This window comes from Eutrigla gurnardus (assembly GCF_963514095.1).
Source record: "Eutrigla gurnardus genome assembly, chromosome: 1".
Taxonomy (NCBI): Eukaryota; Metazoa; Chordata; class Actinopteri; order Perciformes; family Triglidae; genus Eutrigla; species Eutrigla gurnardus.
In genome coordinates this window covers 24,940,086-24,955,130 of record NC_139915.1, presented here as the reverse complement: position 1 = coordinate 24,955,130, position 15,045 = coordinate 24,940,086, and the positions used below count along the sequence as shown (strand labels likewise).

Here is a 15,045-nt window from a genome sequence, read left to right as displayed (position 1 = left end):
AGTGCCAGCCAAGCCTGCATGCTACGAGCATGAGAAGATGTAGAAAGAGTAAACGCATTTTCCTTCAAAACAAACTTACAGTTATATAAGGGTAAATCAAATAAAGAGGATGTGATAACAAGATAATGGCACATTTTAATGTCTTGAATTTAAGTAACAATTCCTTTGATCGACTATTGGTCTATGACATCTTTCAGGAGACTCAAGTTTTCCTGAAATCCACCCAGATCCTCATGTCCTTCTATGACAACATCATTTTAATATTCCAGGCGTTCTCCCTCCTCCTGTACCAGCCTGGAGTTGAAAGGGGGGAAAAAAAAGGAAAACACTTGAGACACACGCATGTACAGTGCTTTAACCCTGAGGCCTGCAGGGGTAATGGCAGGATTAATTACTGTTGAGTTTGACCCAAGGAGAACTGGAGCAGATTATCCCAGATGCTGCGGAGGAAGGCATTAGCGCTGGCTGTCCCTCTATGGCGGCGGAGAAACAGCCACCTCAACTGTGAGGATGTCACCATGACCTCGCTGATTTGGCCCGTCGCACAGAAAACCTCACGGAGGCAGCATGCGGGAGGCTCACGTGGCAGCAGCAGCAGCAACAGCAGCAGCATAAGCTAAAGCAGCAGCCGCCATGAAGCGTTTACGACACGCTCCCGTGTGCTCTTTTGTCACCGTCAGATGCCAAGTGGGCGACTGGAAGCCAGCTTCCTCTCAGCAGGCAGGCATCAGAGAAGGAGAATAATGTGTAATTACAATAGACAATCTAAAACAAAGCCCTTCACTTTCAATGAGTTGCTCTCGGAGAAGGGAAGGTTACCTCAAGGGGGAATTGTAATGAAGCAGATGGTTGAGTGCTCACAGGGGCAGACGCAGACTCTCCTCCTTTCTACAGTCTGCCAACATTTGCGGCATTCTGAGGAGCTTCACCTGTCTCTTGACCGCTCTTAGTGTGCGTCTGGGTGCCAACGTGTGCGTGCTTATTGACACATCTCACAAGATGGAGGGCAAAAAAAAAGAAGAGCAATCTGCATGTTAACAGACAGAAGAAAACACTCCAAGGCAGGTTCCTTTTATATTTCCTTATATTTTTATTCTATACCGTTTTATTTCATCCAGTATGTGTGCTTATCGACAATGCAGTTTTTCCTCACTCCTTTCACCGCCACACAAACACTGTGTGTGTGTGTGTGTGTGTGGGGTCAGTAGCAATGTCCCGCATCCAGTCACACCATACCTGTACAGTTCCCTTATTGCTTTTTCCTCCCCCCCCCAATTGTTCTCGTGTTATATGCAGAAAAAATAGATATCCATTGATCAATAGCAAAGCGGTCAAAATACTGTCCTCCCCCAAAAATGTCACATTTCCTCGTAAGAAGTGTCGAACCAGTCGCTGCCTCCGCGAAAACAACGACAAAAAAAGGTTGAGCCTTCAGGTAGAAAGTCTTGATCTTTAGCATCATGAAACAAAACTGTCCCACTCCTGCACCGCACCAAAGTAGAGAGGTTACACAATGCAAATGACACGTTTCCTTAAAAATCACAGACATATTATGAACTCAGTTAAGTACACACAATTTGGTGAACATTGCTTATCTGGTATGATGATGATGATGATGATGATGATGATGATGACATCACTTATTAAGAGTCTAAAATAAATACAGAAATATAAATAGGTCCTATGGAAATATAGAAATCTGTATAAGTAAGTACCTTGTAGGCATAATGTTCCCAACATCAGATCAAGTGGAATTATAGTACATACTTCGGCAAATGAAGGTTAGGATAGGATTTTTTTTTTTGTGTAAACCCTTATCCCTCCAAATGTAGTATGAACGTGCCCTTTCTGTTTCCCCTCAAACTAATCCAGCGAAGAGCAGCCTCACCTTTGGCTTCCACGCGTGATTTTCTGATCCGCCTACAACCAATAGAAAAAAAACATACGAAAAAAATGTGTATTTTCAGAATCAAATCTGAGCATCTTAACCAAAGCGTGTAATTTGTCCGTTTTACATAACCAGGTCAGATTTGAAACATGAACAGGTCGGTGAAGTCGGACGAATCGATGACTTTTTATCTTGGCAGCTACGACGACAGACTCCGTTAGCTGCACGATGCGGTTCTTTAAGTGATGCAGTGTGAATTCATATGCTTCCCCCCACTGTTGCGTGCTATCCCTAAACCAGGCCATATCCAGGCGACTCTGTCCAACAGCTCACTTTGTGGTCAAAATAACATTACTGTCGTATTATTCCATCTCAGTGGAGTGGCAGCAAAAGAGGTCAGTCGCATTAGACGCTACGATAAACACAACTTTTTCGCCGCACATGGCAATCTTCATATCATATCCAATCACTCTGAGGTACATTGTCGTACGTAACACCTGATTCTGGCGCCCTTGTGTATGAAATAAATTGAGCGTTCGTGGAAGGGTAGGAGGGATTTTGTGGTCATGAATGAATAACGAAGGGGGGAAAAAAAAACACACGTGCCTTTTTTTTTCTCCCCGGAGAAATTGCAGGGTTCGATTCCGCCGCTGCTGCTACATCTAATCCTCAATCACAGCAAATGATTTCATCAGCGTGCATCGCTGATTCGCCAACCCATATTCGTGGGCGAGTAGGGCAGCATGAAGGGAGACGGGGGTTCAGATTAGGCAGAGGAATTGGATGAGCCCCAAACAGAATCTGAGAATGCTGCTTTACAGAAACACACATGGATTCGTAAATTATACCGAGGTGCCATGTGGAGCTCCACCAAAGCTATGCGATGGGTGCTGCTGCTGCAACTTATCAACCTTTTGACTGCAGAGGAAAAGATTAATCACTTTTGCCAGACATTAAACGTACATTAATTTTTCAAAAAACACAGTGCAGGATAACAACACAGACGTGTCAGGTGATTTCCACTATTACCTCTGAGCTGATTTCTGAAAGGACCACCTGGGAGCCTCTGTTGCTCTCATACAGCTGTTTTCTCCCCATGTTTAGATGGATGACACGGGGGGAAATAGTTCCCTGCATGAGCGGGTGAGTCACAGTTGTTTCCCTTATTTTGCTTCTCATAAAAGACACAAAGTTTCAAAGCCTCCTCATCTAATTCCCAGCTGATTCTTTCTCTATACAACAGTATGCTACATATGAGGCTGCAGCAAATAGTCTGGGAGGATGGAAATAGCAAATCTCCTTGAAGAATAAACATTGCTGTCAGGTGAAAGTCATGTTACTCCAATTTCAGGTTATTTCATGTCTTTCCTCGGAATGAAGGATTCACATGGTCTTCTGTGATCTCAGACATTTAATATGAAACCCCTTTTCATTTACAGTACCTCATTTCGAACCTGCATGGTCATCAATCAAAAACTGCTTTTCTTCATTTCATGAAAAGTTGGCAGTTTTCGTGCATAAAAAGTCCACGACGGGAGATTTTGCAAAGCTGTCGGAGCCCAGGCAAAACAGACAGGGCATCATGTAGATATCATGTCAGCTCTCTAACTGACAGTGACAGACTCGGCTGAAGCACTGTACGCCCCCCCAACCCTCCCTCCCCTAAACCACTTATCTGTGATAATGGACCAGACTAAGTCCAGGCCACTAATCAATCCCTGTTCAATGTCTATCTCTCCGTAAACTATGACCTGTTCCTCCCTGTCCCACCCTCCTCCACCGGTGTCCAGCCCCAGCCATCGACTCTGCCAGGCAGTGTGGGATACACACACACACACACACGAGCTGCTTGCTACAAAGCATTCTCTCATATCTGTCCAATCAATACCACATTGACAAACATCCACTGGCACTCAGGTACAATCATAAGGACGGGTGCAACATGCCACAAGTCCCCCGAGAAACCAATACCCCGTCAGCATGAGTATTATGCATCAACGTCCCCTTTCCAATTACAACTTTGTCTCACAGACCGGCTTCAAACTGTTCTCTAACTCCACGCCTTAATAAGGTCATATTGTTCGGAGGGAAAAAAGGGCGATTTTTTCCTGATGTGCGATGCACAGCAGTTTGTTTGCTTACATGCAAGGCCAGCAGGTAGAGGAAGACAAAGGTTTTAAAGCCTGGTGCTCCGCTGTGCGCAGACAATCAGTATTCCAGGGGCTGAACTGTTCTTTGTGTTTATTTTCTGCCATTTTTGTCGCAGAGCTCTCTCTCTGGATGGTGTTTCTGAATAGTCTCAGGCTTCCTACAACGAGGCCAACGTACATCTTTCAGATCCTCTCAGCTGTTTACTGCAGATGTAGACATGGTATTTAAACTGGGAGAGGTGACTAAAACCCAGCTCTGGCCATTAGTGACGCCCGCTTTGTCCGTGAAGAAGGTGAAAAGGTCATGCGTCTCCAGATGAAAGCTATGATCCATTATTGATTTCACTTAAGCAATCTAATTCAAGAGTAATTTTCTAATGATAAGCTAATCACAGAGTTCTTGTTGTGTCCACTTCCCCTCATTCTGCCTCATCTAATCATACGTCAGTTGTTTCCCATGACGAGTAAGACAAATCATGCCTGGAGATACTGCATTTAGCTGGTGGGTTTGCAGGTAATTAACTTGACATCATGTAAAATTGTCTACATTTGGCCACTTATCAAAACAAACATAAGTAAATGCATCATCAAACAACACAATGCAACCCAAGATGTAAGACATCAAACAATGTTGCTTAAAAACAGAGTTGCAGCGTTCCAAGAAACACCTCCCCTTTAGGTTGACGAGAGACGTTATTTTGTTGCCACAATACCTTACGAGGCAATTTAGGGCAAGTTGCTTGTTATTGAAGACTAAATGTTTATTCAAAATAGTTGAAAAATAATAATAAAATTTAAATTATAATCCTAAGTCTTTCAGGGGCTACAATGCATGTATGCATGCCTTCAACAAGAATCACACATGAAATCAATAGTGGTAAAAACGGCTCCCTATATAAACTGGCCTGGCTAATTTGACTGCAATAAGAAAGAGGAAAATAAATTGGTCATGGATTCGTTTACGGCAAAGTCAGTTGAGGATATTGTCAACAACACACAATTCTTTGGATAAATAAAAAGTATCGTCGAATAGCTCTTGCTTCTTGCCAGCGGCAGTAAACGTGTGCTCGTGCTGCTGTGTGCATGTCTGTAATGTGCATACGTGCAGCTGTGTGTCATGTCAGGTGTACCACTATACCTTACTACGGGGACTTCTGGGAACTTTAATGAGGGGAGCGCTGGTCACTGTGCACCTCTGTGTGTGACTCCACGATAGCCTGCGAGGGTCAAGGGATTACAGACATGTCTTGTTAAATTAGGCTGCTGTGGCTGAGTGCTGTGACTGAGTTAGGGACTCAGCTGTCTGAGTGGAACCTGGGTCTGTCTTGGTGATGAGCTACAGACAAACATGCAGAAGCATATCACTGCTCTGCTCCCACGGGAGTTTAGTGATACCCTCCTCCACTGTGTATTCAGTTTACTTGACCACTTTGAGGCTCTCTGACAGCTCCACAGGATTCTGAATGAATACTCATCTACGATGCACCTTTTTCCATCCTTCATTTTGACTTTTAACAGTTGAATCTAGATTTGCTCCATGTGTGCAGTGTATATTATATGAATTCAGTGATGCCTGTAGAGATGCAATTAAAACCAAAGTCCAAATCATTCAATAATGTTGACAAAAGTCAAACCAAAGCGTGTCAAATTTATCTCAGGGTAAAATAAGCTGCACAGCAGTATGGCAATATTCTAAGGAGCACATGCAGTGAGGTATGGGCTGTGTTAGGCAACTTACTGAGTCGTGTATCCAGATTGCCTCACAAGAATTGAGTTGGTTCTGTGTCTTGCTAAAGGACACTTCGGCAGGAGAAATGGCTGCTGAAGAAAACGTCTCTCAAAGATATTTAAACCAATTACCTTTTTAGTTACATAACAGTCTCTTAAGCGCCGGGGCGCACCGTGCTTTCAGTGCATCCACCATAGCTACAGTAGCAACACCAAGTATACATTCAACATCTCAAATCCAGCACTGGCCCTCAATGAGGAAACATGTCCATAATGATCACATAGCAGCTAGTTTAGGATAAGTAATGATAAGTAATGCACAAATTAAATATAAAGTGGCATATTTCCAGGTCCAGCACTTTTTGGGTATATCAGCTCATGCAGTGCACACACTGCATTTGCTCAACGACAGAAAGTCTAGTTTTAGGTCTATTGTATGATTTTTGAACGGTGCTACGCAATGCAACACGCAAGCTGTGGTTAATGGAAGTCCTAGGTTTCGTGTGAAAAAGGCAAACATCCTTTTGATCAGTCCAGGGGAAAGTATTTCCTTGCATCTGACTGCTCCACTTATCCTCACTAACACTCACACATTAACAGTTGAACACAGTCGGGAAGAAAAAACAACACATGCTTTCTACACACATTAGCGGCATGAGCTTGGAAGACAAAGTGAGCTTGTTAGGACATGGTTGAGGACGGTGCAGAAAAGCCAGCCGCTCACATACTGTTATGTCTCAATATTGAGATGGAGGGTAGCCCGCTGATCCCCTCTTCCCCTGCTTCAAAAAACAGTATTATCACGATAAAGTGGTATAAAATCAGGATTGACGGGCCAAGAGGAGGTGAATCATTACCCCACAGGAAAATGTCTTTTTGGTTTCCTAAAATCTCTTCTCCATCTCTCATTAGGTTTTAAAAGTTTACACAGAGGATAAATAAGTACAATCTAATAGATACATTTAAGGATCAACAATATGTGATCCTGTATGAGATGGTACAAGATTCTGTCTCGAAGAATGTTTTAGCTAAAAATTGAGATAATAATTTTTTTTTTAACACACAAAAAGCATTTATACATGCAGGTATTAGTGCATAGGTTCCTGCAGGAAAAAAGAGTAGTATTGTGTAGTCCATTGTCTTCTCAAACATCACCAGATGAATTTGGCATAGTTATAGAAATAAAGAAAATGACTATCCTTAAAATGGAGATCTTTTTTTTTTCACACCCTCCTAGTCCCTTGATTAACTTATCATTTAAATATATCTCTATCTATGTACAGTATGCATGAATAAAAAAGAGGACAACGCATAAAATAAATATAGAGTACTCTCAAGCTCCTAGTTACCCAGTAAAGTGTCTTTTAAATCACAGTACATTTTTAAGATCTTGGTAAAATGAGAGATGGAACACATTGAAGTCTGAAGACAGAAAGAAAAAAATGAAACACAAGGAGATAGTTTGTGTGTTTCAGTTTGGAGGAGCACAGGAGGGTGTGATCAATCCTCACAAATTGGAAGGGAGTTTAGAGCGGACAGTTTGAGGTTCTAGATCTGACGAGTAGGCAGCAGAGGCCCTCTGTAGAGGCAAGGCCGGGGAGGGGGCAGGGGACTGAGTCTGGTGAGGGTGCCCTGGAGACGTCTGGATTGGAGGAGTCATGCGCTCTGGCACTGAGCTACAGGGCTTGGGCACAAATGTGGGTGAGGAAAAGGGTGAAGGATAATATCCAGTTTCCACATAGGAGCAAGCAGTATGATGGCCTAAGGACTGGGCCACCTCCTGGGGCAGAGAGGGATGCGAGCTGGACAAAAGCTTTAGGTCCTCTGAAAAGTGACCCAGTGGTGAATCTCTCTCTGTTGTGTGTTGCTGGCTGGGAGGCTGTGAAGGGAAAGAAGACTGAGGCATGAGAAGAGAACTGTGGGATCCTGTGGTACTCGAAGGGTCGCTGTAGTGGAAAGTCCTACTTGCCACTGGGCTTTGAATAGTTGGACTGGGCGCTACCGGGGTAAGGCAGGGGGAGGCATTTGCTGAACCATACTGGGCCAGGGAGGCCAGGGCAGACCTCTCCAGGGACATCTGGTGAGGCAGTAAGCCAGACTGGAGGCCTGCCAGGCCAAAATGGCTGAAGGAAGATGGGGAGCCCTCAGCAGCCTGCTGGCTGTGCAGTCCTCTGCTAGAGGAGGGGGAGCCATGTGAAGGGGAATGGAAGAGGTTTATGCCACTGGTAGTCCTGCCTCCCCCAGCAAACTGCTGCAAAGGAGTCACCTGAGGAGGCTTGGTGGGTGGCTGGCTATGGTGAAGCTGCCCAGGCATAGGGCTGGATGAGCCGGTAGATATAGGACTCTGACAACGGGAGGAACTAAGAAGTCCAGCTGTAATTCCAGCAGAGGTCCCTCCGACAGGACAAGCTGTAGACCCTTCTATATGGCTCCCTACTGCCCCATTGGCACTACCAATATGTCCTCCAATCACCCCTCCCTCTGGCCCACTTAAACCTCCTGTACCTCCTATATGGCTAGTTGTGGATCCACCAGAAACCCTTCTCAACAATGCTCCACGATTCCCGACCATAGAATCACCAGAAACCCCTCCAAGTGGTCCACCAGAGGCCCCTCCTGTTAATCCCCTGGAAACCACTCCGATTGATTCACCAGAAGACCTCCCTAATGATCCTCCAGTGGTCGTGACTACCAGTGATCCTCTAGAAGTCCCTCCCATTGATCTCCTGGCTGCATCTCCTATTGACCCGCACGTAAGGCCCCCTGCTGATCCACCTGATGCTCCACCTGATGCCCCACCTACTAACCTGCCACAAGCAGCACCCACTGAACCTTCAAATGTCCCGCCCATCGATTCCCCTGAGATCTCGACTACTGATCCACCAGTAGCTCCTCCCCTAGGCAGTAGCCCTGTTGTTCCAGTTGTAAAGTCCTCTCCAGCCCAAGCAGTGTCTCCTCCTATAGCTCCTTCCCCAGACCCTCCCACCGCTCCACCTGAATACCATCCAGTAGCACCACCACAGGCTCCAACAGTCCCTCCACTTATTCCTGACCCTGTGCTTCCACTTGTAGATCCTTGGTGGAAGAGGTTTGACAGCGGTGGGGTGCTGGAGCGAAACGGCTGTTGATGCTGTGGTTGTGAGTGTAGCTGGGCCAAACTAGATGAGGGTGAAACAGAGGAAGAGTATGGACCGAATGGGAAGGCAGAGGCCCCTCCACCACTGGACCCAGAGCCAGCCCCACCAGGTCCATGCTGGCCTCCGCTACCTGAGGCCTGTTGGCTCGAGCCCGTTGCCCCTGTACCTGATGTCATGTGGGCCCTAAACGAGGCCAGCAATGGCATGTCCACCCCAGTGCGCAATTTAGTGGGTGTGCTAGAGGGAGAGTCCGCAGCGGAGCCAGGTGCCGTGGATGGAGGAACAAAGGTGTGGAACTTCTTAAGCCGGCTGGGAGGGTCCTTCAGGGACCCCAGAAGTGAAACCGGAGGCCTGAAAAGAGTTTGCGGAAGGTGGGGATGGTGTGTCAGAGCAATGGCTACTGAGGTGGTTGCAGCTGCTGCTTGGAGAGGGGCCTGTATCAGGGGGGCCCAGATGACAGGGGTAGGTGAAGGAGGCGTCGGGGGTGGGGCGTTTGGAAAGAGGTGGGCGCAGGTGGCCATGTCCCTGTCATGCTGCACAATCTGCTGAATGATCTCATTCTCGTGGTAGTTGAGTACACCAGAGCTGAGATCGTGTTGCACCTTATGCTGCAGGATGGAGTTTTTCTTGCCTATAAAAAGCACATGCAAACACAGAAACAGACACATTGTGAGTGACACGTCAGAGAAGGAAAAAAAGAGATAAAAGTTAGAACCAGGTTGACCTTTGGGTGTACTCGAGTAACCACCCTATCTTCCAACAACCATTTCCAAATGAAAAAGCTGGCACAGGAAAAGCTATGGAGGTATAAAATAAAGAAATACACGTGTACCTGAAAATCACAAGTGGGAGGAGAGTTGAGAAAGAAATGGATGGAGCAGAAAGGGAAAGACAAAGCACATAATAAGAGGAACAACCAAGATAATTGGGCGATGACTCCCTGGAGACAGAAGCTCAGGATGACAGCTTAAGGTATATGTTTGACCAGCTACTGTGATTCCCTTGGTAAGAGGGAACAAAACATAAAACAAATATTGTACCACAAGATGCAGGTTCAGCCTGTGATAAGAGAAGGAACTATAATAATAATGGGCCTACAATTATCTCTTTGTCATATTTTATTTCCTGTTAATATCAAAGGAAAGCACCATGAAATGAGTAATACACTCGGAATCATATTGTTCTTAAATTCTACAACTTCTGTGGGATATGCCACCCCATGACAAATAAAAAAAGGTAACAACAAAATTTGACATTCAATAAAAGTATGGACTTTTTCCACAGTTGTTGCTAATTGTTTCCCATCACCTTCCACTCTACGACCACATGTACTTCGAGGTCCCTGTGAGCTGAGCACAAGGTCGAAGAGACAAGTTGGAGTTGCATCACTGTGACAGGCGTACTAACTGCTGACACAACCTTTTGTGAGAAACGTGCGCAACTCTGACCACAAAGTCCATTAGTCATTGTTGAATGGTCGCACTAGTGATGACAGGGTTAATTCACATGACTGCCATTTTCAATTTGGTGCGGACAAAAGGCCGTGAAATCTGAAGATATTGTGAATGCAATTAGGCCCAGATCAATCTCTCCATTTTCTGGTATGACTGGTGGGCAGATTAGTCGAGATGTTGCATTAAGGTATTATATCTACATCCAGCTCGACCTTTGCACCACCCGACCCTTTATCACCTGCACACCGCCAATAAGATTGTGCAAAGTCCATCAAGACGGTAATTAATTTGTGGATCATTGCTGTGTGAGTGACTCAATTAGAGAAGAAGGGTGTGCATGAGCATCGAGCCCAGGAGAGCGGACGTGTGCAGGAGACAATCTGGGAGAAACATCACTATCAGCCCACCACATCTTTTCAAAGCAGCCATTTTCTACAAAGAGAAGCCCTAAAGCAATTTCTCTATCTTCCATTCTAAACATAGCTGAGGATAAAACAGAGCATGCTGCGATGGCTGAGTGATGATACAGGCGTGCCTTTCATTGTGAATTTTTCATCTACTCGGGCTGAGCCTGGGAACAGCGATGGATATGGAAAGAATATCAATTGTATGCGTAAGGGAAGTCACGCAGGGATTTCAAAACCAGAGCTCTAGCTGTATGTTCATATGCAGATGACTTTGAAAGTATTTTCAGTCATCGAGTATCAGTGTGGAATTATTATTTTTTTTTTTAACAGCATGCTGAACATAAAGAGTAAATAAAATGGAGAAAAATGAATTACAGATGCATCCTCTCCTAATACAAAAATGAATTCCACTCATTGATATACTGACTGTGTAGAAAAAGAATACTCATAAGCTTTATCTGCAATTATTAAAAATGGATATTGAAGGGATGGTAAGGTCTCTTATAGCTAATATCTGACACCAACTGTGGTATTCATGTCCAGATGAAAGTTTGCATTTCTATTGTTTAAATGTTATTGTCTTACCAATACGGTCCAGCCTGTCCAGGGCAACAGTTTCAAAGGCCCTTCTCATCATAGGATACTCCTCCAGCACCTCATTGAAGTTGTCCACAGACAGCGAGTACAGGCGACAGTATGTCTCCGCTCGGACACTGGCTGTCCTTCTGCCCCGAGTCAGCAAACAAATCTCTGCAACAGAACACAGCACACAAGAGAGAGTCATGTAGCGGAGTAAAACCCAGAGGCTCACCACTCTTTCAGTTTGACTGAAATTTTAAACAGTTATATCAGTTTTAGAGTAGATTTCTGTATCTTTAATATAACCTACTTCTTTCAACATAACCGACAGAATAAGATTCTATTTTTATAAAAGAGATGACAATTCCCCAGCATACTGTATATGATAAGCTAAGTGACACTTTCGAAGCAAAACAAGAACTCCAGAGTGGTTCGGTTTTATTTTTTCGCATTAAAACCTACAACTTTTGTGTAATCCATCGGTGCAGCACTTACAGTAATGCCATATTCAGAGCTTAGAGGTCTGCCAGCCCTCATCTGCCATGCCCACTCAGGAGAATAATGCTCCATTAAACAAGTAGCGATGTGTGTGGGTGCAAGTGTGTCTGTACTGTATGCAGATATTGCATGGATGCACGCACTATTCAATTGGGTAGTGGGAGTCAGTGTCTGCAAAGGGTGTGTGTGTGTGTGTGTGTGTGTGTGTGTGTGTGTGTGTGTGTGTGTGTGTGTGTGAAGACAAATGTGAAAGTACTATATGTGTTTGTATGCATGATGCCAGTGTTTTATTCATTAGAGCAAGGCAGTATGGGAGAGTATGGTGAAAATGCAGGCTATACATTCTCTATATACTTTATATACAAAATGTAAATTAATATACTTATATGAATGTGCTGTGTGCATCCAGAAAATGCTGTCTATTAAATGTATGTGTGTATTTATACGGACAGAGGTTAGGTGACTTTGATGTATGAATGTGTTAGTGTGCCATGTGTTTGTATACAGTCCCTAATGTCTTTTCTCTTTAGCTTTCATCTCATCTTCTTCCCTCCCTTCCTGTGTTTGCCATCACACGCCCTCTTTCTCAGAAACCCATTTCCAGCTCATCTACACAACCATATGCTCTCAATTCTTTCACAGAATGCAGTTTCCTACTCCCCCCACCCTGTAGACAACATCAAATCAACATTTTATAGAATTCTTCATCCAACTCATCTCCAGAAATCACATGCATAGTTTGACGTAACTATCTCTTTCTTCGGTGTCCCGCTCCCTCTGTTGGATATTGCAAATATATAAAATGTTGGTGTTTGTGGGTTGTGTATTTACATTTCAAGCAGGAGCCTCTGTATAATGTGTGGGGAAGGTATAATGACAATGAAATATGTGTGGGTGTGGGAAAAATGTTTGAAAAAAAATTAAATTAAAAGAAGATGCTCTCAATGACCCTGGTTGTGTTAGGGGGGTGGTAACAATCATCAATCATGCAGCCTGATGCTGTTTGTACAAGATTTGGTCAAAGTAGCCAATTGCAAATTTAGCGAGGCACACAAGTCACGTAAGGAGCTGCAGGTGGAAAACTTTCTGTAAATGATAGCTGCATTAGACAAGGAGATAATTAACCGAGAGGGAAAGCATTTCAGTTAATTAGCCACAGCATGCTAGCTGTTGTCGATGACAGATGCTGACACTGTAAGCACCAGCTATTTAATCATCACTCTGCCTTCATGGCACCACTGAAATAATCCGATATGATTTTTTTAAATCTGTAAAATTTGACGTGTACAATTAAAAAACAAAAGTTGGAGTGTTAAAGCTAAGATGAGTGACACCTTAGAATACATATGTGGACAGAAAACATAAATACATGTATTCTAAGATGAGTGACACCTTAGAATACATATGTGGACAGAAAATCTAAATACATGTACCATGCAAGGAGACCCTATTGACATATGAGGAGGGATTGCAAAAACACCTCTCAATACGATCAAATCCAATAAATACCACCAATAAACATAGCCTCAAACATAACCTTGTGAAAATAACCTTGTGACTGAGTGAACACGAAAACAATGTCAACACTACACATTTCACATCATTATGCAGTCTTCATTACACGGCAATTGTAATTGATTATATTAAATTGTGCAGGACTCTGCATTTTTTTATGGTCACTGATCGTAAAGTGGTTATGGAGATTGTGCGTGATGGCTGAAAAATGAGACAGGTCAGAGGATAAGGGAAGAATGCATGATTTGACAAGGCAGAGAATGAGGAATATGGACTCTGTATGAAGCATAAAAGCAACCTCATGCGCAATGTGTAAAAAAGAGCATGGGTGAATGGACACTGGCCAACTTAGCAAGAGAGCAGTGCTCTCCTATCTGTGCTTGTGTGTACACTGTGTGCTTGTACATGTGTGTGTGTGTACTATAAGTGTGTTTGTGTGTGTGTTTGTGTGTGTGTACTATAAGTGTGTGTTAGCGGGGCAGCCCTGGCTGTAGCTGTGCTGGGGTTCCATTTCCCGCAGCACTGCTCCCATAATCCCCTCTGGAGAGGAGCATCACAGCTCTGTATTAAATCCTCTTGTCCCGTGGCTTTCTGGATGAAGCCCACACTGCCAAGATGAGGCGGTGAGCTGCAGTGAGCCCTCTGGCCTCATCTAACTGTCTTTGCAGAAAGCAAGTGAAGCCCAGACACTTAGCATTGCCATTGGAACTACAAGCATGGGGGGGGGGGGGGGGAATAACACCATGGCAGGATCCGGGTCTTGTGCAAACCACTCAGGGCTCGACAATAAGAGATTAGTGGATATTTCTGAGTGCTGAGGGGCTAAATGCAGGGGTCTGCCCTCAAGCTCAATACTGTCCTGAATATCAGGATGCTGTTTTCCCTAAAAGTGGATTTGCTGTTGAGATACAACATATTTTTGTACAGAATGGTAAATGTATCTTTGGAGAAGATACACACACATCATATACTATTCATCTACCACTGAACAATTCATTTTAAGTTTTCTATTATTCTCCAAAAATCCATTAACCATTTTTGCATGAAACCAATCACATGTTTTCTACTTAGAGTATTGTGTCAAAGTAACAATTCAAAATGTTCAATAGTAGCCCATTAGTGTGAAATTACTTCACAGGACAGGCTTAGTTGGTGTAGTGCTGTCTGTATTCTATAAGGGGCGTGTGTTTTCTCTTCTTAATTCCCACTCCACAATTTCTGTGTGGTCCTCACACCCACAATCAAATGATTTATAATCAGCCCAAAATTGTGGGCTTTGCCAGTTCAAATTAATAAAGCTATGATATCATCATGACACATGATAAACGATTGACTGTGAACTAAATGCCATCATCCTCATTAGCTTTTATTCTAAAACCAGCATTGAGTAACATAAGTAAAAAATAAAAAATAAAAAAAAAGATGCAACTGTGACAATATAGGTCTGCTTGATGAATCTTCCCATCTACCATGTCCCCCTTCTGTCCTATTCTACTTTGAGCTATCGGGCCCAACTCTGATTGCACCTAAAACTGTGTTTGGCAAGTCAGTGCTACAGACGCAGTTTCCAGGAGAAAAACTAAATCACGAGAAGACGTCACTGTTCCATTGCAATGATGTGTTTTATTTTCACATTTAAGTGACAATGCATTCATCAAAAATTGAATGACACCAATTAAAATTGGATGC

At 43.8% G+C, this 15,045-nt stretch overlaps 1 protein-coding gene across 1 annotated transcript in view; it reads right to left on the bottom strand.

Moving 5' to 3' along the window:
• Positions 1-7,120: 7,120 nt before the first annotated feature.
• The window catches only part of hcn4 (hyperpolarization activated cyclic nucleotide-gated potassium channel 4), a 54,499-nt gene continuing 46,574 nt past the window's right edge, over positions 7,121-15,045 (bottom strand). The window contains exons 7-8 of the mRNA XM_084021609.1: positions 11,350-11,514; positions 7,121-9,534 (exon numbers count right to left, since the gene is read on the bottom strand). Of these exons, the coding sequence (XP_083877735.1) occupies positions 7,274-9,534; positions 11,350-11,514 (2,426 nt within the window). The 3' untranslated portion in view covers positions 7,121-7,273. The remainder of the gene's footprint in view (positions 9,535-11,349; positions 11,515-15,045) is intronic.